Source organism: Doryrhamphus excisus, linkage group LG3, assembly GCF_037039965.1.
Source record: "Doryrhamphus excisus strain RoL-2023G ecotype Guam linkage group LG3, RoL_Dexc_Guam_v1.1, whole genome shotgun sequence".
In the NCBI taxonomy this organism is placed as follows: Eukaryota; Metazoa; Chordata; class Actinopteri; order Syngnathiformes; family Syngnathidae; genus Doryrhamphus; species Doryrhamphus excisus.
The window spans coordinates 14,523,573-14,548,152 of record NC_136359.1 but is presented as its reverse complement, the minus strand read 5'-3'; the positions used below and the strand labels follow the sequence as shown (position 1 = coordinate 14,548,152).

Below are 24,580 nucleotides of genomic sequence, written 5' to 3'. Positions count from 1 at the left end.
GGGGCCCATGACTGTCAGTCATGGGTCCTTGGAATTGACCAAATGTTTCCACTTTTTGAAGCACGCCCTGAATACAGTAGAGGAACTGGCTGAAATTCACCTGAGCTGCCTCATTTCCTTCCTTTCTCTTATTCACGATATTACTTTCTCAGACAGGGAGAAAAGTTTCTTTTGCACCTCTCTTGTCGGGGTGGCAAATCATCTGAATCATCATGGCGCAAACAACGTTCCTAACGCAGGTAAACTCTGACTTAAGATGATTCATACAAACCCTCAGGGCCCTTTGGTGGTGATTTGCGTCACAGCTTTATTCCTCTTAGGAGCTTGGTTAAAAATCTCATAGAAACAGTCAAAATGCTAATTAAAGAGCGAAAAAACAAAAACTATATATGCCACGATAGTACATGTGATTTCATAGTTTTCCGTTTCCAAACAAATTTTTGGACACATTTTTCTAAGGTTCTATTTTGGAATAAGGCTGTCATGTAACGTGTAAAAAAAGTAAAGCACTCATGTGAATGCTTTCCAGCTGCATTGTAGATCTCAGCTATACTGTATCTCTTCAAGCCTGAAATGTTCTCACACTTCTGAAACCAGAGAAAGGACATGAAGAATAATGTGCAGTGATGAAGTTTCAGACCAGGAACAAAAGAACAGGTCAGCCCAAACCAGGTGAGGTGGTGAGGAAGGAAGACGCATGGATATATGCAGGTTTAACTCTTTAAATCCGTTGGATTCTAATTTGAAAATTCTTCATTTTTATTAATATATTTGAATTATAAATATACTTTGATTGGTTAGCTGAAATCACATGACTCTAGTGCCTTATAATAGGGCTTCCATTTCAGCTGAATGTATTAAATTTGGTTCCAAGTTGTCCCCATGGCACCTCTACCATGACCTATTTGTAATATGTATAGCTCAATCGCTTACACAATGAATGACTAATGCATTTTATGAAATGTTAAAGGAAATACTACACATACAGGTAACATTTCCAACTGTCAGATATAAAATGCACATGTGTAAATGCATGCAATCCTGTCTGTGATTCACATTGTGACGTGCAGTGTGAACTGTAGGCGTGTTGCAGTAGGTGGAGTCGCTCTCGGGATTGGCACCGTCCCAGTTCAAGACTGCCGTCTTTATAAGAGGAGTCTGGTCTTTCCAGCTTCGCATCTACTCTGTGAAGCCTGCCAACCAAGTGTGCCTGCTCCGGCTCCATCCTTCCACCACTAAGACAACATGGGCAGACAAAAGATATATTTGGAAAAACTGTCCAAGACCTTCCAGATCCGCAACCTGTTGCTTCGCCAGGCCCTGGCAGAATGTCTAGGCACGCTCATCCTTGTGGTAAGTCTATATGGACAGTAGATAGATAGATTGTATTATTACATGGTCAGGTCGTGGATTAATGCTGGGTTTTCAGTGTTAAGGTCATCAACATCAGTCATCAACATTTGATTTGCTCCACCTCCTCTATAGAGTCACTTTTCTGCACTTTCCATTGTTTCTATTATGCTGCAGTCTAATCATTTACTTTACTGCTGTTCCTTGGGTCAATTTTCAGTGACAATATTTGCCAAAGTGATGAAAGCAACTCACAAGCCAAGCACACACTACAGAGGATGCAAAGTGTTAGTCTTTGTATGCAATATTTGTAAGAGTGTAAATGTAAGCTATGTTTGCATTGTTATATATATATAATACAATACTCAATGTGTAATCTCGGAACTAGAATCAGGGGCCTTAGTGATATCCTTATCATGCCACAGTGTATATGTGTATATATTACCACCTACTGCCTGCTAAATGCAATTTATTGATTAAGGTGCAAAATTTATTGGCAAATATTTGTAGACACGGATATATAATTAAAATAATTTCTGTAGATTAATGTTCAGAAAAACGGTCTTCTAATGTCCACCCAAGTGAACCAAGGAGATCAACGTCTTGCTTGAGGGCTTCTCGGTAAAGCAAACTCGCTCCAAAATTCCTTTTATTTAACATGATCTTCTATTTATAAGAATAAGACTGTGAGGAGTCTTGAACCAGTCCGATGAGCCCTGAATAGAATAGAACATTGGTTTTCAAAGTTGGAATGGGAGGTGCCAGAAGACCGGAGAGAGAGTGCAGCAGCTTGAGAAAATTGTTGATTTTGAATTCTCTGGTCAGTGAGTAAACACAGTTTTGAGAGAACCGAAAACACCCCAAAATAAGTTCCACAAAATCTGCTTTTCAGAGAATAGGGAAGACAGGCTCGCTGTCCAATAAAAACACATAAATTTCTTCTGACATAATAATTGAACATTTACTAAATGACACATAAAGGTGTGGTCCAGGCATTTAACAGTGACACACATCACTAGAGGCACAAAGAGTGCATGTCGTGTTTGATTTCCTCCCCCATTTATGACAGAAGTGTCACCGAACATTCTCTCTCTCTCTCCGATGCCACAACTTTAGTTTCCGCTGGTGACAATGCAAACCACCTACAGTATGTGTATGTAGGCATGTAGCTGTTAGCACACACAAGCACAAGCATCGTCTTGCTTGTATTCGACCTGGATCAAATCCTTCTTCTCCAAAAGGCACCACACAAACAATGTTGTGTTTTAAATTTAACTTTCAGTTCTAAAAAAACGTCGGCCAGATGTTTGTTTTGGTCTACAGAGGGTTTTATTATAGTCTTCCCCCACAGTGATGAAGGCTGTCTGTGGCTGCACTAATGCATAACTTGCTGAATCAGCAAGTTTTGGAATACCAAAACATCTAAATTAACTAAATCAGTATATACTGAAGAAAGTGTGTTTTTGTGTTTTTTTTAATGAGCAGTCCTATATAATGATATGATTAACAGTATGAAAGTAAAAAGGTGTGGAGCCCACATTTCATATACAGACCAATAAAGTGCACGCAAAAAATGACAGAAACACAGCATGCAATCTACCCATTAACAACTTAGCAGTGATGCATCCTCATCTGCTGACTACTTACACTATGAACCAGATACACCAAAATACACTACCAAACAAACATTTATTGATCTACAGTAAATGGAACCTGGACTATATTTAAATATCATTGAATGCTTTAACACAGTCAACCTTTTGTAACTACAGTATAAACCTACAGTACATGGGTATTTATTTGTCTTGATTTACTGATAATGATCATTAAACAACGTAAAAACACATCAATGATTGTGATATACTTTAAAACATTACATACATACATTGAACTGGAGGTAGCAGAGATGAGGATGCTAAGGTTCTCATTGGGAGTGACCAGGATGGATAGGATCAGGAGCGAGTACATCAGAGGGACATTACATGTTAGACGCCTTGGAGATAAAGTCAGAGAGGCCAGACTGAGATGGTTGGGACATGCCCAGAGGAGAGATAGTGAATATATAGGTAGAAGGATGCTGCGTTTAGAGCTTCCAGGTAGGAAGCGTAGAGGAAGACCAAAGTGGATGTTTATGGATGTAGTGAAGGAGGATATGGGGGTAGTTGGTGTGAGAGAGACAGATGCAGAAGACATGGTTGGATGGAGGCTATTGATTTGCTGTGGCGACCCCTGAAGGGGAAAGCCGAAAGAGAAAGAAGATACTTTGAAACATTAGAGGTTTATTTAGATTCCCAATTTATCCCATAAGTAATAAACATCATGAAGCATTTAGTAACTGTACATACAGTATAAAAAGAAGGATACACATACTGGCTCTTGAGTTGCATACATCTCATCAAAACTTTACAGTTCACTTTCTAGTGTATTTTTGTTGACTTAGCCATATTATACAGTGAACTGAGCAGCCACAACATCATACTACGTTCGATTTCCAGTTCTATAGTCATCATTGCATTTTTCCTTGTTGCCATCACTGATCATGTCAAAGATTTGTTTTTATTAGTGATGATGTACAAAATAGCTTGATTGATATTTTTCAAATTGTATGCTCTAACTGTGTGCTTTAAAACTGTATTTTTCTCACGTAAAATTCAAAATTGTTCAAACTGCATACCATCTGACAATAGAGGTTGTAGTTAATGATGTACATTTGTCTTCCAGATGTTCGGCTGCGGTGCCGTGGCCCAGTTGGTGTTGAGTGGTGGTTCTCATGGTTTATTTCTGACGGTAAACTTTGCCTTTGGCTTTGCTGCCACCTTGGGGATTCTAGTCTGTGGCCAAATATCAGGTGTGGTTTCAGGCTAATGTTTTTTTTTTATTACATAAAGCTGTGGCACCGTTGTTCACTGTCTACATGTGCTCGTCGCAGGAGGACATCTAAACCCTGCAGTGACCTTCGCCCTGTGTCTGCTCGGGAGGGAACGATGGAGAAAGTTCCCCATGTACTTCCTCTTTCAGACAATTGGCGGGTTCTTTGGAGCGGCTGTCATTTTTGGCATGTACTACGGTAAGAGACGAGTCCCGATGTCAAAGTTGTTTTTATATTTTGGTTTTGTCAAGGCTTTCTGATCACATTCCTTTTTCAGCTCACAAATGGTCTGAGTAAGATGAGCCATTTATATATAAGCCGCACGTGTCCATGTCATTAAATGGCATATTGTGGAACGCACAAATCTGTGAGGACCAGGCAGCTCTATATTTGACAGGAGACAATCATGAGTTATGTAAATGTTCACGCCGAGCTTGTCAACCCATTGGAAATTGCAGGATGTCATTACCAATGTAACAATCATACAAATAACACTAAACTCATCACACAACATCTTAACACTCAAAAGGTATACCTAATAAATGGTGTCAATAAGACTTTAAAGGATGGATGATTATATGAATGGATGGCAGTCACTGCAATGCTGCATCTGTCTCCCAGAGAGAGCCAGAGGAGCCCAGAGGGAGACTGACATAATTGCAGCGCCGGCACACCCCAATGAATGCTTTGCGCATTTTTTTTCATTTTAAACTCATATTGACACTTGTTTGTATATTTATTTTGTATTCTTTTTGAGTGTTAAGATGCTGTGTGATGAGTTTAGTGTTCTTTGTAAGATGACACCATGAGTCACACTGTTACGTTGAGTAATGAGTGTGCAATTGACATCCAGTGAGTTGACAAACTTGTGATTGGCTCCTACCAAAGAAGGAGCTACCGTTTCCTCACTGACTTGTGAGCGGCACAGTATTTAAGCAAATAGTAGTAGTTCTGAAGTAAAGGAGATGTCACAAGATTCGAACTTAGCTATAGATTAGCTGTATAAGCTACATGTTTCAAAGTTTTATTTTCTTGAAACCATTCAGATGCTCTGTGGGACTTTCCTGGAGCATTTAATGTGACTGGACCAAATGCAACCGCTGGTATATTTGCTACCTATCCTGGAAAACATCTCACTATTGTCAATGGATTCTTTGATCAGGCAAGATTTTGATTTCTTTAATTCCTTACATATAAATAAAATACTTGGGTAATCAAACTTATAATGTCCATCTATCCCTCTCCACTGTAGATTATTGGCACAGCGGCACTGATCGTTTGCATTCTGGCCATTGTGGATCCCTACAATAACCCTATCCCACAAGGACTGGAGGCTTTCACTGTGGGTTTTGTGGTTCTCGTCATCGGCCTGTCAATGGGATTCAACTCTGGCTATGCCGTCAATCCTGCCAGAGACCTCGGACCTCGTATTTTCACTGCAGTAGCCGGGTGGGGCTCAGAGGTTTTCACGTAAGCACCCATTTTACTTGTAATTATAATAATTTGGAGAGCTTTTTGACAACAAAGTGCTTATAATCGGAATTGTCACTTTTCAGCGTCAGAAACGGCTGGTTCTTGGTACCTGTTTTTGCCCCCTTCCTCGGCACAATCATCGGCGTCATCATCTACCAAATGATGGTCGGTTTCCACGAGGAGGGAGAGGTTCGTGACCGGAGGGCTGCGGAGGAGGAAAGTGTTCGACTCACCAATGTCACCACCAACGACAAGTCGAAAGAGGCCACCAAACAGGTTCACTGAGCAGCTCTTGCCACAACACACATTTGATTCCCTTTCCAGCACAATTGATCTCCATCCCCTTTCTAGCTACTGCCAGAATGATGTGATCATGAAATGAAGCTATTTTGTCATCATTTGTATTATGTGTAGAATAGGGGACTAGGGGAGTTTGACATTGTGTCCCTAGCCTTCATGTATAAACAGTATTTTATTCTTTGTACCAGTGTAGTTTTAAATCTATTTTAATCTACATTAGCACTAGACCTTATACCAGTCCAGATGATTTCAAAGAATTTAACAAACTGGCCATGATTAAAGTCCAAAGACTACTTTCTATTTTACTGTGGGAAAACAGTTAAATGACATTGTTGATGAGTTTGTGTCACAAACTTATAAGCACGTAGTCATGAATTGAACCGTGAACCATGCACCTTTTGTTACTGGTGTTTTGGTACTAGACTGGAATATGAGCCTCTTTATATTGTCTTTTTTGTATGTCAGTTGAGGAGCTGTTCTTTTGTACTGATACAATAAAGTGTTTTTATGGTTTCATGGATGTGGATCATGCTTCTCTCTTTACCAAACTGATATGACATTAAAAATGCTTAGCTTTGCATTGGTAATGTAAAGGCTATTTCTTCTCTTTAGCCTTTTTTTCTAGTTCTCGGCATCACATGCTGTTGCACTGGACTACAAGGCCCATTTTTGGGGAGAAATTTGTAAAATCAGAGACCAAGAACAGACTTTTCATCTTCATTTCAAGTTCTAATAATAACAATAAAATTGAGAAGAACAGGTTAAATATGCATATTTTATCATAATGTGAATAGGTGGCATATTAATCCGTGAGAGGAATTCCTCAAGGCTCTGGATGTTGAGGGACTGTCTTGGCTGACACGTCTCTTCAACATTGTGTGGAAGTCGGGAACAGTACCTTTGGATTGGCAGACCGAAGTGGTGGTCCCCTTCTTTAAGAAGGGCGGCCGTCTTGTGTGCTCCAACTATAAGGGGATCACACTCCTCAGCATACCTGGGGAAGTCTATTCCAGGGTGCTGGAGAGAAGGGTATGACCGTTGTCCAACCTCTGCTACAAGAGGTTCATTGCAGTTTTCATCCCGGTCGCGGAACCAGCTCTACACCCTCGCGAGGGTACTGGAAGGTGCATGGGAGTTTGCCCAACCGGTCCAACTTGGAAAAGGCATTCAAACCCAGATCAAACAAATAAAACTCAAGTTACTACAATAAAGAGTTAAATACTGTCTTACGGCCATTAAGGATGAGCAAGTACACCATTATCTGTATCTGTATTTGTATCCGTTCACCCATCTAAATTATCTGTAACCATAGCTTTCCTTATCGGAAACTGACTCTTACTTACTCGGCCTGCAAAGCGAAACACAGGACATTTAAGTCAACTGAACTGGAAATATGTAATTCCAGTGTGAAGCTACTCTAATCAACCTTATGACTTTGTAAATGTTCAATTTGTCAGGCACAGTTTGACTAAAATGTAACTATCCGATCAGGTGTAATGTATTTTAAGTGGTAGACAAACATCTCAAGAAACCACGTCATGTAGGAAAAAAATGCTTCTAACTGTACATGTTGCAAAAGGAAGGAAATGTAAAAGCCCTGACTGGTCTGCTGCAAAAAAAAAACATGGAATGCTTTCATCTTTAAACTTTGTAATATCAGCAATATAGCATCCGACATACCGAGTATAATCAATTTCACAAGGGTTACTACAGAGTATAGCTTTAAAGTCTCTATTACGTCCCCTGGGTCAGGTTGTGCATGCCAAAGTCTCATCTCCAACGTTGTCTCCTGTCTGGATGTCAGTATATTTCAGACAAAACAAGCTGAACATGTGAACATGTGGGGCAACTGGCATTCTTCAGTTTTGTAGTGCATCACTCTGACAAATTGTTTACTGCAGTCAGCCAGCAAAAATCTTGCAAAACTTTTGTAGAACAAAACTTTCTGGAAATGTTTACAGTATGACTTTCAGAAGCTTTGACATCAAAATATATATTTTTGTTCTTTTCTTATGTCAGCAGATTTCTAATTCTCCACCTCCTTTGTGTATTTTCAAGGTACCAGTTCAAGGTACAGTAGCATTCAATTTCCAGTTTAATACATGCACTGACTAATGACTGTTAGTCATGTTTGTGTCAAGGTTCACAATAGTTGAAATACAATCCGACATTGATTCAACAATCTAACAATGAGACTTCAATATATATTCTACCTTGCTTCAATGTCACCTTGCTATCTGGGTACCTAATATGTTGGATATCCATATTTAAATGCCAAGAATATATTGTTATATAAGGATGATTAAGGATGATTAACAGTTAAGGTAAACATCCATTAAAACAGTTCCCTAAATGATGCTTTGTCGAAATAAAGTTGTTTTTGCTCCAAGCATATGGATGTGGTTTGGGTGGGGGGGTAAATGCCATGCCATTTTCACAGTGTAGAAAGCAGTTTATATGATGTGGCTCCCCTCTCATTAGTTTAAACACTGCCAGCAGGGGAGACACTTTCTCCTATAAACAAAGAATCATTTTAATAGAATGAAAAGAGCACTGCGTGCACATTAATATATGACAAGAAAACAATGTCGCACTTCATTTCCAGATCTAGATTATAGTTAAAATACAATCCAATTACAGCCTCACAGGCTGTAAAAAAACAAACAAACAAAAAAAACACTTAGAGTAGATTCCTCCCACAGAGAGGTTTCCATGCTACAGGCGGATGTATTATTCCTTAGAACTATAGTCACATACAATCACGAGTGTACTGTAGGCTAGTATCACTGTAGACACACACAAGCACACTATAACAATATTTGGGTAACAAGCAGCAACTATGTGCAAATATTATTACAGTTCATACAAAATGCAAAACCAGTGGTAAACATAGAGTTTTAATACAGGTAAATGATAGCTTTAAAAATGTGCAACATGTTTGAAAACAATGGATTATTTGGTTATTAAGTTGGTTAGAGTTACCGATTATCTACCTTAATTTATACTCTAGAAGTCATGGTCAACATAGACCTGGAATCCTATGAAAAACATTATTTACTGTACATCCCCCATTTTCATGATAGAAAAATGTTATTAAATGCAAGAAAATGTATGACATATAAACAAAAGGTTGAGAGTGATACATTTTTATATTACAGAGAAAGGAAAAAGCTGAAGCATTATTTCTTGTTTCTTAAAGGCAACTGGCAACTATGGTAGCAATGACTACAAAACAACTTTATACAGAGTAAAAAATACACATAAGCACACAGCAATAATTACTACATTGACATTAAGAAAAAGAAATGACATGCTATTTAGTTTAAACCTGCAGCAAAAATGTGGACTCTGTCACTTTCAACCAATTTGATTTAATCCAGACGATATTTGTTTTGTAATCCCAAGTGATACTATTTTTCAATATTTTAAAATAAGTCTCAGAGGTCCAATAACCATGTATTGGAAGTGTATTGGCCAAAATCTATTGGCAACACGGTGGATTGTGTGTCTGTAGCTTTAATGCTAATGAGCTGTGTTTACAGAATGTGTGTCTTCAAGAAGGGCTATTGTGCACAACATTTACACTGCAGGTCAATTCAGATTTTTTTCAGACCTGTAGTGACCTGACCTGATTTTCTCACGTCAGTGTGAAGAGTACAGGACTGGTTCGTATGTAGATAGAAATCTGATATGTATCTATCATACGAGATGAGCTTATTCGGTGAATAAAAACCAAATGATCAAACTTACAGCTCCCATGTCTGTAGACTAATGGATATTTTGCAGATGCTTTATTTTAAGATGTGTAGTGAAGCCTGATTTTTTCCCTCAGTGAAATGGTGGGGGAAACACATACAGATCAGGGTGGTACACATAATTTAAATGTCGATTTGGCATAGTAATACGGGATGTTTAAACTGTTAGCTCACTTTGTATCATTACAATATCAATAACTTCATACATGCCATGAAAAACCTCCAGTCTTCTATTAGTTTAGCCATCTGTTTTCACTAAAGTCGCCTTATCAGACGCTACATTCTGTGTACTAATTGCACAACTTTCAGGCTTCATAGAGTGGCGTCACGGTGCCATCTTTCCACTCAATCAGGATTTCTCCTCGCTGTAAACTAGGAGAGGAGAGCGGCAGACACATGGCATGCTCTGTTAAGGGAGCTCTCTCATTTGGCACTGGGGATCCTGGAACACGGGCCTCTGGTCTTGGAGCGTACGACTTCAGAACACATACCACCTTCTTCCTCCTGCAACAACAATACAAGTTTACAATGTAAACTTATTGACCTTGTGACTCAGGTTTACATATAAGATTCTTTACATTGGAGTGTGCTTACACTCACCTATTTGAATAAACATTGAGAATAAGGATCACCGTACCCAGGACGAGAGCCAATGAGCTTAAAACCAACATGGTTATTTTCCATCCCATGCCTGTAAAGGTATATATGCAGCACGTCATTACTTTTACACAAACCGCAATGCCACCATTTACTGCTAACTATTTCTAAACAAGGATGCACTTTTTGTTTATGTGTTTGAACGTTTCCTCAACACTAAGTACATCTACACAGTCTAATGAAATCCATAGATCCTAGAACTGGTAGATGTAGAACTGAACTGATGTAGAACTGCACTTCAAATCAGTTGAAAGTGATGTCTACACTACTGTAAACTATATTGCTTAAGCTGTTTATGCTGTTTATGACTCTGTCAATCAAGGTAGCATTAGTATCTTAGCAAAAGTATAAAGCATATAAGGCATTCCACCACCAAACACCTTTCAAACGTGCACCCACACTACAAAAACATTCTTTGCAGTTTCTCTTTCCTTTATCGCCACCTAGTGGTGGATCATTAACATACAGTTGCATGCCTGAAGCCAGCATTTCCTCTCTTCCAATTAGATAATTGGTGCATTTATTCCAACATCAATAATTTACCGTAGTCCATGCTGAAGAAAATCATGGTAGGATCCGCAGGGGATTTGGTGGTCAGGGATGAAACATCAGTCGCGTTTCTTACTGGAAATTCTTCTGTGACGCCATTACTCAATGTAACATCAGCTACAAGGGAGGGAAAGAATAAGAAAAGCAGGACAAATACATTATAGATTTTGATATGATAAAGTACAATAAAGAGATACAGTAAAAGCCGGGATTTTTGTGAAGATGTAACATGAGTCATTATTTCCATGACTGGGCAAAAATGATGTCACACTATATGGCATCTGGCTGACTTCCAGCACAAGGAACACTGAATGGAGCAAAAGTGCACTTAAATATATTACAGCCAGTGTAATTTGACTAGCAGGCTTACTGCAGAATTCCACTGGGATATGATATCTCACATCTTGTATTGAATACTAGTTTGCTTTTTATTCAAGAGTATAAAGTCGGTTAAAGAGCGGTTAGCACGCAGGCCTCACAGCTAGGAGACCTGAGTTCAATTCCAATTCCACACTCTGCCAACTCTGTGTGGAGTTTGCATGTTCTCCCCGTGCATGCGTGGATTTTCTCCAGGGACTCCAGTTTCCTCCCACATTCCAAAAACATGCTAGGTTAATTGGTGACTCCAAATTGTCCATAGGTATGAATGTGAGTGTGAATGGTTGTTTGTCTATATGTGCCCTGTGATTGGCTGGCGACCAGTCCAGGGTGTACCCCGCCTCTCGCCCGAAGACAGCTGGGATAGGCTCCAGCACCCTTGCAACCCTCGTGAGGATAGCGGTAGAAAATGAATGAATGAATGAAATGAATACTATTGACAAATGCATTAATTATCCTTACCTGCTTGTCTGTCCATGTCAGTGATTGGTAAAGTGAAGTCGACTGACTTCCCCAGAGAGTGGTGATGTTGGTTGTGGTAGTGATGGGCGCCGTCTCTGCCATCACACAGTGTTTGGTTGTCCAGTGTCCTCCACCGGCTGCCCTGCTAGTGAATCAAATCAACTTTAAGGTAGCGCCGTAGTTTACATGCGTTTTTCTAACTAGCCAATATCAGTGCAGATTAGAAATATTCTGTTTTGTCTTGTTAAACATTCTCACCTGTTTATGTTCCCTCGACAAGAATAGTAAAGTAGACTCTTGTGTGGCACTCAAGTGCAGTCCCCTCCCCAGCAAAGTCAAGTGGCCTTTCTTGGAACAAGACCATTTCTGTCTGCCTGTATCACTGTCCAACTCTGTGCCAGCTTCTTCAATTTGGACTACAGCATTGCAGGGCTGCATGTGAACCCCCTCAAACTGCTCCTCTGGTGCAGTCAGACACTCCCCGGTGAAATGGTTGGTGAGAGCCTGGCTGCTAGGCAGCCAGAGCCATTCTTGTAACGCAGACTGGGGGTTGCATTCCCCGAGTGACACTCTCCCCCCTGGTATCCCATCTTGTACCTGCAAACATGTTCCCAGCAGCTTGTTCCGTATCTTCAAAGCAGACACTTCTGTACAGGGGACAAGAGGAAGCAAACATATACAGTATGGTAATGTGAACACACAAAACATACATTTAGCCTCCAGAAATTGTTAATGCTGAGAAATTACAAGCTTTTTCTTTAGTTTGTCGAGATATTGAGCAATAAAGCAGGCACACAACTGTGACCAGCGGCTTGTGTTGCAGTCCAGTGAAAGTATAAACAAAAGTGTCAACAGTTCAGCTGCAGTCAATAACCAATTTAAATAGCGAGATAGTTGCTGTAAACAAACTCTTAACTGCGACTCACCAGTAAAAATGAGGAGTGGAAGGAGGTAAACAGACTTGATCTTTCTCCCCATGGTGGCGATGGGTCCAGTCGGCCACTCAGAACAAGTGCAACTAACTGGAAAGTGGACTTCATGTAGCCTCCCTCCGTCCTCTCTTGCATTCATTACTGCAGTGAGTGGATGAATGGAAGCAGGGGGGTGGGGGATGTTGGGGGTGGTATTGCATTCCTTCTTGAAGCTCTAGGGGACATCCATAACTCTCAAAGTGGGGAACTCTTTCATTATAAAACTATAAATGCATCAATGTTTGCCTGCATGTCAGTTCTAGGGTTTTTAGACAATTTGGTTTATTTTTTGCATGCCTATTACATGAGAATGCGTTTTTTCTACTTCCACATACTTTTACAGTATAGGTGATCCAGTCAGTACACAACATGCAAATGGCCAACGGTTGGAGATGCATTTGAAGGCCATAAATCTGTTAAGTAAAAGAAAACATTGTTCCAAGCTGAATAGGATTGCCCACTCGTTATGGTGAAAAATGGGACAGCTTTGGAGGCCTGTGCGGTCACATGATGTTTTTCTGTGTCTTTCGTGCCCCCCAAAGAATGTGATATATAAAAATAAATGCACATCCAATGGTCTAAGCAGAACTATGCTTAATTCTGAGTGTTATTACAAAATAGCAACACATTTTAAAGCCATTGAGTTCGCAAAACTATACAAGATCACAATGGATGTTCACTCTGTGTTTTTAGTTTCCATCTCAACATCAACATGCACTCAGGAGGCCTGTTAAGACATGCAAACACCACATTGACCCCAATATAATTTCACTTGAAAAATTACAAATTGTCTACTTGGAGTCTAGTTACACATGCAAACCACCAGGTGGCACCACATGACTTCTCCCAAATGAGCTTTTCTTCCTGTCACACACAAGGCACACAAGTGACCTTCTCAAAAAGCCTGCCTTGAAGGTACATAACATGGTACGTATACATAATTATATGCCATAACTTACTCTCTTTTTACAGTTTAATGTATCAAGGGACAAAAATTATATTGGAAACTTTCCATGAGAATCAAAGTTATGTCACTGATCTAAACCTTTGTACCAACTTTAGTGTTGCTTAAGTTATAAAACAAAGCTATTATATTAGAAAAGTAATAGAATAGCCCAGGAATGCTTTGTCAAATGTTCTTGCTTCTAGTGCAGTCCTTCAGGAGGATAAAAATACGTAAGAATTGAAAACAACCCACAAACTTAATGCTCATCTGACTTGTTGCTGCTGGGGGGTTGGAACATGGAGATGTAAGATGGAGGTTGTTGTTCATGTTGAAACAAAGGTGGAGCATATGGTGCTTGAGGCTGCACTACAGATGGAGGGTAAACCGCTGATGAAAAGCCGTATGAAGCAACTGACTGTGGATATGCATTATTGTAGCCACTGATCATGGCTCCATGTTGCATCGGATCTAGTGTTGGATATCCATAAGGGCCTGTGGCTGCAGGTAAAGTAGGAGCTGCAGGGGTGGGGAAGTCACTGTAGCTTGGGGCACCCACAGCACCAGCTGGGTGGGGACCAACGGTGTGACTGGCCACTCCAGCAGGAACAATAACCAGTGGAAATGTCACTGCTGGGTCAATGGTAAAGCTGATGTCCAAATATACCTGGGAGGAAAATGTAAAGTAAAATTCAGTGGATGCCTTTCTTTGAGCTTTCCACAGAGACCAATAATAATTGAAGCATGTTGTTTGAGTGGATTTTTGCAAAAAATTCCAGATTTGTTTAAAATTGCACACAACAAACACCTACATGACTTAATTGGAACAGCAACAATCAAAACACTGTGAGCATGTATTTAATCAGGGGTAAACAAATAGTTGCATAATGCGAGTACAACAAAATCACATACCTTAACGTAATACTGGACAGAGATTATTTCACAGTTATGGACAGTGTATGCCTTTTCAGGAACCTTCAACTGACAGGAGACATTTTCCACAGAGTTTGGCTTGATGGTGTTCCCGACCACTTTGCTCACACTGAGGTCACTGTGTTTTGAGCTGGTGATGGCGTGATAATGTATTCTCTCCTGTATGCTGACTTTGGGAGCAACATTTTTGGAAGACATGTTGCTGATATGGGCAGTTATGGACAAAGTTTCACCTGTTAAGAAAAATCATCATCAACATTACGATGCTTTTTTGGGGGTTATACGTTCAAAAGTAAGCAACTTTCAGGAATGGCTGATAAAGTAAGGCTAATATTAGTCATGTGATTGAGAGAACTAATTAATACACGATTACTGTTTTGTGGTAGACTATTCTATTATTATTCAAAAAATATTGAAATACAAGTGATATGTAGTATTCTGAGGGTTGGAATGTGGAATGATGGATGGAATGATTCTCCTCTCTGTGTGGAGTTTGCATGTTCTCTCTGTACTCCGATTTCCTCCCACATTCCAAAAACATGCTAGGTTACTTGGCGACTCCAAATTGTCCATCGGTATGAATGTGAGTGTGAATTGTTGTTTGTCTATATGTGCCTCGTGATTGGCTGCTGACCAGCCCAGGGTGTACCCCGCCTTTTGCCCAAAGACAGCTGGGATAGGCTCCAGCACGCCAACGACCCTTGTGAGGAAAAGCAGTAAAAAATGAATTTAATAAATGTATTTCCTATTATCGTCCCAGGTCTATAGTGCCCTCGAGACAATTTTTTTCCTAAATGAGAAATTGTGTCAATTTTTTTATGTTATGAGATCTTGTGACAGATCTTATTTGAGGTGATAATTTATAATGGTTGGTGCAATGTGAGAAGAGTACTCACTTTTGTGAGATTGTGAGTGCAATTATTATAGATGGTATAGGTGTACCTAATGGATATAGGTCATTGGGTATATGTAGCTGCTTTGAAACCATGCAGGAATGCTGCCTACTTGGTAAACTTCACCTGGAGAGCATGATCTCCTGTCAACAGTGGCAGACATTTGGACATCTCCTTTGGACATCTCTTTGGAAACTGAACCAGTCTGAGGACACTTGAAAAAGGGTAAGAGTAAAATTAAGTCAAAATTGAAACAGAATCTTGACAAAAACAGTCAAGTTATCTCACCATAATTTGGTCAGGCACTGGAAAGTACTTTGTAACAAATTTGAGTTCTTTTTGCACATATGCAGGCATTCGCCAGCTCCTGGAGATCCATGCTTCAAGGGTGTATATAATCTTTCCATGAAAGCCACTGAAGGCTGATGGCCAGTCTCTGTGAGAGTAGAGGATATCCAAAATGCGAACATTTCCAAAAATCAAACAGGAGACGCTAACAATACTTACCCCTCTGGGATTTTGAGCTTGAATTTATAGGAATGAACACCTTTGGAAAGTTCAGTGTCTGCAAAAACAAAAATATGGGCTCTCACAACCTGCGTTTCTCATATAACAGCACAGGGTGTTTAATTACACAACTACAGTGTGTTGTTTGGCGTTGGCTTGTCTTTTGTATTGTCCTGTCCCATGAGAACAGGACATGCAGGTGGTAGGTCCTGTCAAGGCTTACAGTATAATCAGCTGATCATAGACAGTAAATGGTTGCAAAACATTTGCTTTCTATCACAAAAAAATTGTCACATACTTTATATGATTCTGTACTCTGTTTTGTCTCTTGTTAGCTTATATTAGCTTGGCTATGTTGTAAATCAAACCGCAACCTCAATATAATATAATATATTTATTATTTAATTTAGTATATAAATAAAAAATTAAATTACGAATTTATTTAATGAAATAATTTATTTAATGACTAAATTCCCTGCCTGTCGCTCAAGGGCGAACCCGGAAGTGAAACCGACAGCCTCTCGGTCACGTGATTGCAACCCAGCCTGTGCAGGTGTACAGGGGCTTTACAGAAAGTGAGTGGGTGCTTGAAATGTTTTTCATATTTGTTCACCTTACATAACATAACTGTTCTTGTGTAGTGACGGACCATAACAAATTACAACCACAATGGTAATATTTATATAAGGTTATAAATAATGACAAACTGAACATTACAGCGTCAAACTCGAGCATTGTGTAACGTACCTTTAGGATTCTCTGCAATCAAGTATTCCTTGTCCTTGAAATATTTCCTGTGTGCATTGTGGGATCTTCTTTTATCACCTGTATTGTCGGTCCAGTGCACACGCGCTTCACCTTTGACTTTTACCTTAAAGCTCTTCACTTTGGTGTCTTTCGTCAAAGTGAAAGAAACTGATCCTGTCACTATTTCCCCGCCAGAAAAGATTCCTGCTTCGTTGGGAGCCTCATAAACGAGCGCCAGGTCTTTGATTGGAGACATTTCATTGGAGTAAGTATAGCTGCTTTCTGCCTCTGAGAAAGACTTTAGTTAGCTGCCGCAGCCAAAGTTGCCTGTAGAAAAGTAATTCCTGTTTGTTAGTACACAGATGACCCGAAAATGGACCCGATGTGTTGATTCACCCAATGCATGGGACTAAGACACCGTAGCTCCCCAACCAGTTTGGTGAATACGATATTTGTAAAGTGTTTCTGTTGACATTGGCAACACCTTTGTACTGTTCAGTGAGTAGGCGGCCAAATCATTGGGTACACCTGCACAGTGTTGCGAACTTTTCAGTAAGAAAAGTGGCTATTGGCTGTCCTCGAGGTCCCTAGATTACGTCATCGTCTAATTGCCTAACCTTTGCATATTACGTAAACAGGAACTGTAGGGAAAAACAATCTCTTCGGAGAAACAAACAAAAAAATATTTAAAATAACTTAAGTTTAGAACTGCAAAAACTTGATTCTCTGTTTGTTAATTCAAAATTGTCCATTATTTAATAAAAATAACTTCACTTTAATATATTATCTCGGACTCTGCTTTCCTCCCACATTCCATACATAGGTATGAATGTGAACTGTGAATGGTTGCGACCTGTCCTGGGTGTACCCCGCCTCTCTATCCCCGCAGCCCTAGTGAGGATAAGCAGTATAGAAGATGGATGGATGGATTTTATCTTGGCCAACGCCTGCCAAAGTTCTCCCATCACATTTTGGCAATTGGAACTTTTCGAAAATAGCATAATTGAACAGCGAATAACATATTATGCTGTGTTTATTCTATGGCTCACATTAACATGTGGTTCGTGAGTAGCACACTCTACTGGTGAATATATGTAATAGCAGTTAATTTGCACTTGCTGCTCAGGGAGAACACAAAACTTCAGAGATGCCCGAGGGGGGAATCGAACCCCTATATCCTAGCTGTGTGGCTTTCGTGCTAACATAAAATAAAATTCGAATTTAATGTAGCCATTTGCTAATATATTTGAACTAATATTTTACTGGAATACCTGTATATTTTGTAATGTAATTGGTGTTGCCGCTGATTAGCACAACTTGAACCAATAGAGCAAACATGTACTGCTACACAAATAAAAACTAATTAGAATTGGCACCAATGTGAGCTACCAAATGCAAATAACAATGACAACTGCTGAATGATACAAATTGATGAATAGTGCAATTACAAAAAAGGTATACATACCTTAGTAAAGCATATATTGCTTTATTGAGCAGTTGACATACATTATTTTTTACAATCCAAATCATATCATTGCACAGTAATGAGATCAAAAGGAAGAGGCTATATGTACGCCCAACACGTTATCAACATTCATGCAATTTAAAAGGCACATTTAATGTACTCAAAATTTGTTTGTATTTCTTCCTTTAAAAAGCGTTACCTCAAAATAGCATGAACATTCATTAAGCTATCCAACAGCTGCTATTCCCCCATAGGGAGTAATAATACTAATGACATTGATAGAGTTGTAAACACCTAAAATTATACGTCTAATACCACAGTTCTTCCTGAGTTTTAATATTGAAAGTTATGCTAATCTTATAGCATACACATACATATGTACATTCTGTATGTTAATGTAACACTTATAATTCAACTACAGTCGGTGATTCATACTCTTGAGTTTTTTGTTTTGGTTGTTGGTGAATACAAAGTTTTCAATTTGCAAACTGTCCCATTTTCAATGTATAGGTGATTACAATATTTTCTATCAAGGATTAACCTTAGAGAGATGAAGGAAGACTGCAGGGGAGGTATAGCAGCTTGAAAAAAAACAATAAATAAAGAAAAAAATCAGCTTTTTCAAATCAGCTAAGGTATATCCAGTTACTATATCAAAGGCAATTGAATAGATTTTTAGTAAACAGAGTCTTGGGTGGGCTGAAAATTCCACAAAATATGCTTGTTTTTGGATTTACTGCAAGTATACCAAATGATGCAATGTTTTTAGACTGTTTGTTTAAAGGGCATCATAGGCTTCATTCTAGCTCATATTAACATATTATATTGCGGAGAAAGAAATGTTTTCATGCTTCACATAAGGATTGTGAATGATGGGCAAAATTCCCCCAAAAGTGCAGTTCCCCTTTAAGCTTAATTGTATTACTGTAAGGCAGGGAGAAATCCAATTCTTTGTGTGGTGTGTGTGTGTGTGTACGACTGCTGCTATTAGGCTTCATTTGACTCTTCATTTGCAGAAGATGGGAAAATAACTGAATAAGCGGGAGGAGGTTCATCAGATTGAGACAGGAAATTGGTGTTCATCAAATAAGGAGGCAGTTCATATGCAGGAGCAGATGGGGCCGTGTCTACTACTTGTGGTATGGCTGGGTCTGAATCGGTCATTTGGCCAGATGGACGTGGATGAAATGGTGGGGAAGGTGCATGAAACGAGTGCACATTTGGTGGAGGATGTAGAATATTTGATGAAGATGATGGTAAACATGGAGACCCATATGAAGATGCGTGAGATCCTGGATTGCTGTAACGCCATGCCGTGGGCACAGGCTGGTTAGGATACATGAGTGATGGATTACCCGGGTAAGACGGCGGGGGTGCTGAATATGCTTGGGCTGCTGGGTATCTGTGTGGTGAGGCAGGATAATGAGGCACACTGGGTGCAAAAGGGAGAAAGTCACTGTTTGGCCCGGAAACACTAGGCTGAGAACAAGACATTAGGGTAGGAGATATGATGATGACTGGAAAGTTGACCGCTGGGTCAAAGGCAAAACTGATATCCAGATACACCTGAGGGAGGAAAAACATCTCAATATCCTATGTCAACAATACCAACACAATGTTTTACAAAGCCAACAAATTAGATATTAGATCTACTAGTAAATGTACAAGTGATGGGCAAAATTCCAAAAGTGCAGTTCCCCTTTAAAGCTTACATAAAGTATTCAATAATACATCACATTCCAAACCCTTAATCTCTGTTCTGAACTCTCTGCTTCATGGTTTGTACTTTCTACTGTTATATGTATTTGCTTGCTTTTACCATGTAAAGCAGGGAATAGCCTATAACTAACAATCAATTCATAATCATCAAGTAGTCACGCATTTTCACAGCAAAAGTGCTTTTGGATTCACATTTGTTGTGTTTTTTTACCATGAGTTTATGTCACCGTTATGGCAACACACACTGTAATAATTTTGTCATTTCCAGAAAAACTTCTTACCCCCCTATGTTACATCACCCTCGTTGACAAAGTGCTGAGGATGAGTAATGGTTATGATGAGGGGAACCATAAATACCTTTAAGCTGTATTCCACTGAGATGATGTCACAGTTTTTGATACTCAGTTCCTGATTGGCGGGAATCTTCACAGCCCAACTGACCTCTTTGTTTGAATGAGGATGAACACTTTGGCCAGCTATTTTGTGGATATTTCTGCTTTCATGTTTGGTACTACTGCTGGCAGTGTATACAATGGCCTGGGTCAAACGGACTTTGGGTATCATGTCACTGGAGGAGGAATTGTTGATTTTTGCAACAATCATTGCTGTTTGTCCTGGGGGAAAAACAAGTCTATTACCGACTTACTTTGTAAGACAATGTACAGTATTGGTGACTTTCTCACAGACTAGTCCAAGTAGCTAAATACAGGAGGGTGTGTTTAATTTATTAACTGTAGCGCTGATGCTTGCTATTCTATTCTTTGTCCTTAAAACTCTTATTGGACTGCACCCAGCATCACACTTGGTGACATTTTAGTATAGTATACATATATAAAGTAATTTCTAACCTGGGGCATAGGCCGTCCTGTCCACAGTGACTTCCATGTGCACATTTCCACTTGAGAAAATTCCCACTTCTTTGTCTGCTACTCCAATTTGTGGTGACTAGAAAGAAACATACAGTATGCAGATTAACTCAACTAATTGAGCTAATTGAGTATGTGTTGGGCTTTTTCAGCAAGACGTACTCAAAAAGATGGAATGTTTATATACTTTCTTGTGAGACCATCCATTTTCTATGCCGCTTATCCTCACTAAAGTCGTGGGTATGCTGGAGCCTATCCCAGCTGACTTTGGGCGAGAAGCGGGGTACATTCCAGACTGGTCGTCAGCCAATGGCAGGACACATATAGACAAACATTTTTGGAATGTGGGAGGAAACCGAAGTACCGGAGAAAACCCACACACATGCAAACTGGAACTCGCAAAATTGACGAGATGATGAGTCTTCCCAGTGTTCTTAGAGGTTTATGAAATGTTACTGTCGCATAAATGGCGTTATGAACAAATTACGTTTCATCATAAGTGATAATTGAAAGTTAAATGTCAAACCATCAGAGTCTGCAAGTATGGGAGTGACTTGGAGCGAAAAAAGATCTCTTTATCCACAGTCTGATCCACTCTCCAACTTCTGGACAACTTTGCTTCAAGCCTGTAGACAATATATCCATGGCTACCCTTGAAACTGGAAGGCATGCTCCTATAACAGAGAAGAAGCAGACACATGTAAACGTTTGATGTCCTCCTGTATGTGCCCATTAGTATCTTACTTACGTTGATGGTAAGGTAAAGCTGAAGTCATACACATGGTTACCTTGAGGAAGCACAGTCTCTGCAGATGGAAGAAATGTGGTTTTATGTCCATTTGTACTGTACTACTGGTATGGTACTACAGTAAACCTCGGATATATCGGATTCAATTGTTCCCACTAGTTTTGTCCGATATAAGCGAAATCCGTTATATGCGTATACCGGAAAATGTCAGTTTTACGCATATATCGGATTTATATCCGGTATATGCGTAAATCGGATTTTATCCGTTAAAAGGCACTTCCTTGACTATGTTTCCAATGTACCTGGACTGGGCAATGAAAAGAGACGTAAGGTAATGAGAATTTAACTTTATTGGACTCTGAGCATAACAAATTGTTAATTAAGCTAGGCCCTGTTACGCCCGTCAGGCCTACGTTATTTCCAATAGTGAGGTTAAGATCTCATTCACTGCTGTGCTAGTATTATTGACGTCACTCACTTTTATATTTGTCCTAAATCTGGAGCCAGGAGAAAGACAATAGCCAGTGACATGAACAAGATTAGCATAACGTAGGCCTACGTGATCTTAACCTCACTACTGTTTTGGGATTTGGCCTCATGTAGACCTAGGGCCTACCCTTCCTGCCACATTCATGACACGGACGGGCAATGCCATGGGGGAACTTACTTTGATCCATGTTCACAGCCAAAGCTGAAGATTATAACATCTTTGTATGAATTACAGACATGTACATGAGCATGTACAACGAAATAAGAAAAAAATCTCAAATCTGTAGAAATGCCTTCTTGTTGCTATTAGGGAGGTTTAGAAACCAAACGATAAACGTAAACGCAAACGATAATGACGTCACAGGCTATTGACATTGTACATGTCTGTAATTCATACAAAGATGTCATAATCTTCAGCTTTGCTGTGAACATGGATCAAAGATGGATCAAAGGCCATGGTGCGGCCATCCAATATAGCGAGGGAAATTGGAACGGGACTGGAGATTTTGTCCGAAATAGGCGAAATCCATTATAAAAAATCCGATATATGCAATGAATTTATATTGGAAATGCATTACAGAAAAATTGGTTCTTTTTTATCTGTCCGTTGTGAGCGAATTTCCAATATATCCGAGTCCGATATATCCGAGGTTTACTGTACAACTACTGGGACCACAATGGGGTTAGTTTAGGACTCAATGGAGTGCTGTCCAACTGACACAAGTCTTGGGAAATATCTCTTAGTTAGTAACTCACTGGGGTTGGGTTATGCCCCTTAATTCCATGTAAACCATTCTGTATTTGGAACGGTTGGGGGAAGGCCCCTTGTTTTGTTTCAGTACTTTGTACACTTTGTGGAAAGAGTCAAGTTATGGAACGGGCTATGCTTGAAGACACAGGCAGATTCTCTACCTAAAGTTACGCCTATCGTTTGTCTGTTTTGTTGCATAACGTGCAGGGTCTTTTTAAGAAATTTAAAAAAGCTGTCTTTCTGCGTCCAACCTTTCCCCAGGAATGGTATGCTGAAAGAGGCTTCTGCAGTTCAACAATCCTACCAAAGACGGAAAGCCTTTTGCCTTTGCCATCAAGAGGCTAGTGTGAATGTCTGACAGAAAAATGACATGAAATTTAAACATTAACTTCTAAAAGCTATGGTGTTAAACTATGTGCAGTATTTAGAAAGTGTATATTTTTTGTCGCCTGCTGTTGTTTTTGTATTTTGATACTCGACTAACATTGAATATGTTCCCCCGTTCTGTACTTTTTGTTCAGGATATATTACAAAATAGTTTTAAGTTACATGACTGCACCTACTGAAGATGGAATATCGTGAGTTCCATGATACAAGAGATGCGGTTTAGATTGAAATACATGAACGTTTTACCATTGGTGTTCTCAGCGATCAAAAAGTGCTTCAGCTTGAAGTATCTCCGGTGTGACGAATGTGTGTGGTTGTGGTTGCCACTCCTCGTCGTCCAGCGTACTTGAGCGTCTCCTTTCACTTTGACAAAAAGGCTTTGCACCGCCGATGGCTTTTGCAAGGCCAACGTTACTTTTCCTGAGAGGGTGTCCCCCTCAGAGAACGTCCCGTCCTCATTTAGCGCGTTGTAAACAATCGAGAAGCCTTTAACCGCAGGCATAGTTGGGAAAGTGAGCGCATGAACGAAGAAAAATCGAAACGTCTAGAAAAAGACCCAGTTTTCTTTACTTGTGTAGTTTTTCTTCCAGGACCCTCATGGCGCTGATAACGGTGGACAGGCCACGCCCAGTGGAAGTGTCAACCACAATACAAAGGTCTCTGCTGCCATCAGACGGTCATAGGGGAGACTGTGCACAAGTAACACAATGATCAGCCACCTCAATACGATACATGTCCACAAAAATATGAATGCAAATGTTGTTCTACTGTGCAATAATGTGTTGTGCATAACTATAGTGTAGAGTAGGCGGAAATGGGAGAACGTATTGTATGAGGTGGGGGTGGGCGGATGCAATTGTCGATATTAACGGTAACAGGGAGGCATTGCTCATTTTGTTAAATTATACTTTTAACTATATTATGCTCAGTTGTATGTCATACATGCTTGTTGATAGTTTTGTTGTGTTTTTAATTCAACTTATAAACATGATTAACAAACTAATGGGATAATCTGACAATAGTTCAATGAGCTAATAAACATTTCAAGTAAAATGTATTAGGATCATGTCGACATAACTGGTACTGTTTTTACTTAGACTCGGATCAATACTAGACTTTAGTATCGCTCACCGCAAGCGCGAGGGTCATTTTTGTTTTTGTAGTTACGTCAGCTCTACACGAGGGGGCACAAATGGACGACTGACGTCAGCTACCTCTCAATGATCAGTTACTGTATACAGGTACATCTCAATACATCAGAATTGATTTTATAATATATTTTCAATAATTACACTCAGACTTAGCAAGGGAAGTCTTTGCAGTTAATTTGTTGATTAGAAAGCAACAACTTTAATTTAAAATATTTCA

At 39.6% G+C, this 24,580-nt stretch overlaps 5 protein-coding genes across 8 annotated transcripts in view; 2 read left to right on the top strand and 3 right to left on the bottom strand.

Moving 5' to 3' along the window:
• Positions 1-499: 499 nt before the first annotated feature.
• aqp3a (aquaporin 3a) lies at positions 500-6,506 on the top strand. The gene is made up of 6 exons (XM_058070621.2): positions 500-1,353; positions 4,072-4,198; positions 4,280-4,417; positions 5,266-5,381; positions 5,472-5,689; positions 5,776-6,506. The coding sequence occupies exons 1-6, from the start codon at positions 1,246-1,248 to the stop codon at positions 5,975-5,977; spliced, it is 909 nt and encodes a 302-aa protein (XP_057926604.2). The 5' UTR covers positions 500-1,245; the 3' UTR covers positions 5,978-6,506.
• Positions 6,507-8,546: 2,040 nt separating this feature from the next.
• On the bottom strand, positions 8,547-13,293 carry LOC131127939 (uncharacterized). 2 transcript variants are annotated; one of them, XM_058070348.2, is made up of 6 exons: positions 12,720-13,293; positions 12,052-12,440; positions 11,794-11,938; positions 10,948-11,070; positions 10,348-10,438; positions 8,547-10,251 (listed from the first exon to the last, which is right to left on the bottom strand). In XM_058070348.2, exons 1-6 carry the CDS (start codon positions 12,862-12,864, stop codon positions 10,053-10,055), a joined length of 1,092 nt encoding a protein of 363 aa, XP_057926331.2. In that variant the 5' UTR covers positions 12,865-13,293; the 3' UTR covers positions 8,547-10,052. The 2 variants fall into 2 exon arrangements, with proteins under 2 accessions (XP_057926331.2, XP_057926332.2); XM_058070349.2 differs by having other exon boundaries at positions 11,794-11,935.
• A 143-nt stretch (positions 13,294-13,436) lies between these two features.
• On the bottom strand, positions 13,437-17,266 carry LOC131127938 (arrestin domain-containing protein 3-like). Of its 2 annotated transcripts, none has more exons than XM_078789694.1 (6): positions 16,788-17,266; positions 16,041-16,098; positions 15,822-15,969; positions 15,660-15,747; positions 14,620-14,873; positions 13,437-14,374 (listed from the first exon to the last, which is right to left on the bottom strand). In XM_078789694.1, exons 1-6 carry the CDS (start codon positions 17,041-17,043, stop codon positions 13,967-13,969), a joined length of 1,212 nt encoding a protein of 403 aa, XP_078645820.1. In that variant the 5' UTR covers positions 17,044-17,266; the 3' UTR covers positions 13,437-13,966. The 2 variants fall into 2 exon arrangements, with proteins under 2 accessions (XP_078645820.1, XP_078645821.1); XM_078789695.1 differs by having other exon boundaries at positions 15,660-15,738.
• Positions 16,552-24,580, top strand: part of LOC131127936 (uncharacterized) — a 290,462-nt gene continuing 282,433 nt past the window's right edge. Inside the window, exons 1-2 of one of the 2 annotated variants that reach the window (XM_078789701.1) lie at positions 16,552-16,615; positions 16,983-17,052. The gene's annotated coding sequence lies outside the window, so the exon portion shown is untranslated. Of the gene's footprint in view, positions 16,616-16,861; positions 17,053-24,580 lie in introns of those variants that run through there. The other variant, XM_078789702.1, reaches the window with a different exon arrangement.
• LOC131127937 (arrestin domain-containing protein 3-like) lies at positions 18,275-23,889 on the bottom strand. The gene is made up of 6 exons (XM_058070346.2): positions 23,459-23,889; positions 21,586-21,643; positions 21,364-21,511; positions 20,820-20,916; positions 20,329-20,585; positions 18,275-19,818 (listed from the first exon to the last, which is right to left on the bottom strand). Exons 1-6 carry the CDS (start codon positions 23,712-23,714, stop codon positions 19,240-19,242), a joined length of 1,395 nt encoding a protein of 464 aa, XP_057926329.2. The 5' UTR covers positions 23,715-23,889; the 3' UTR covers positions 18,275-19,239.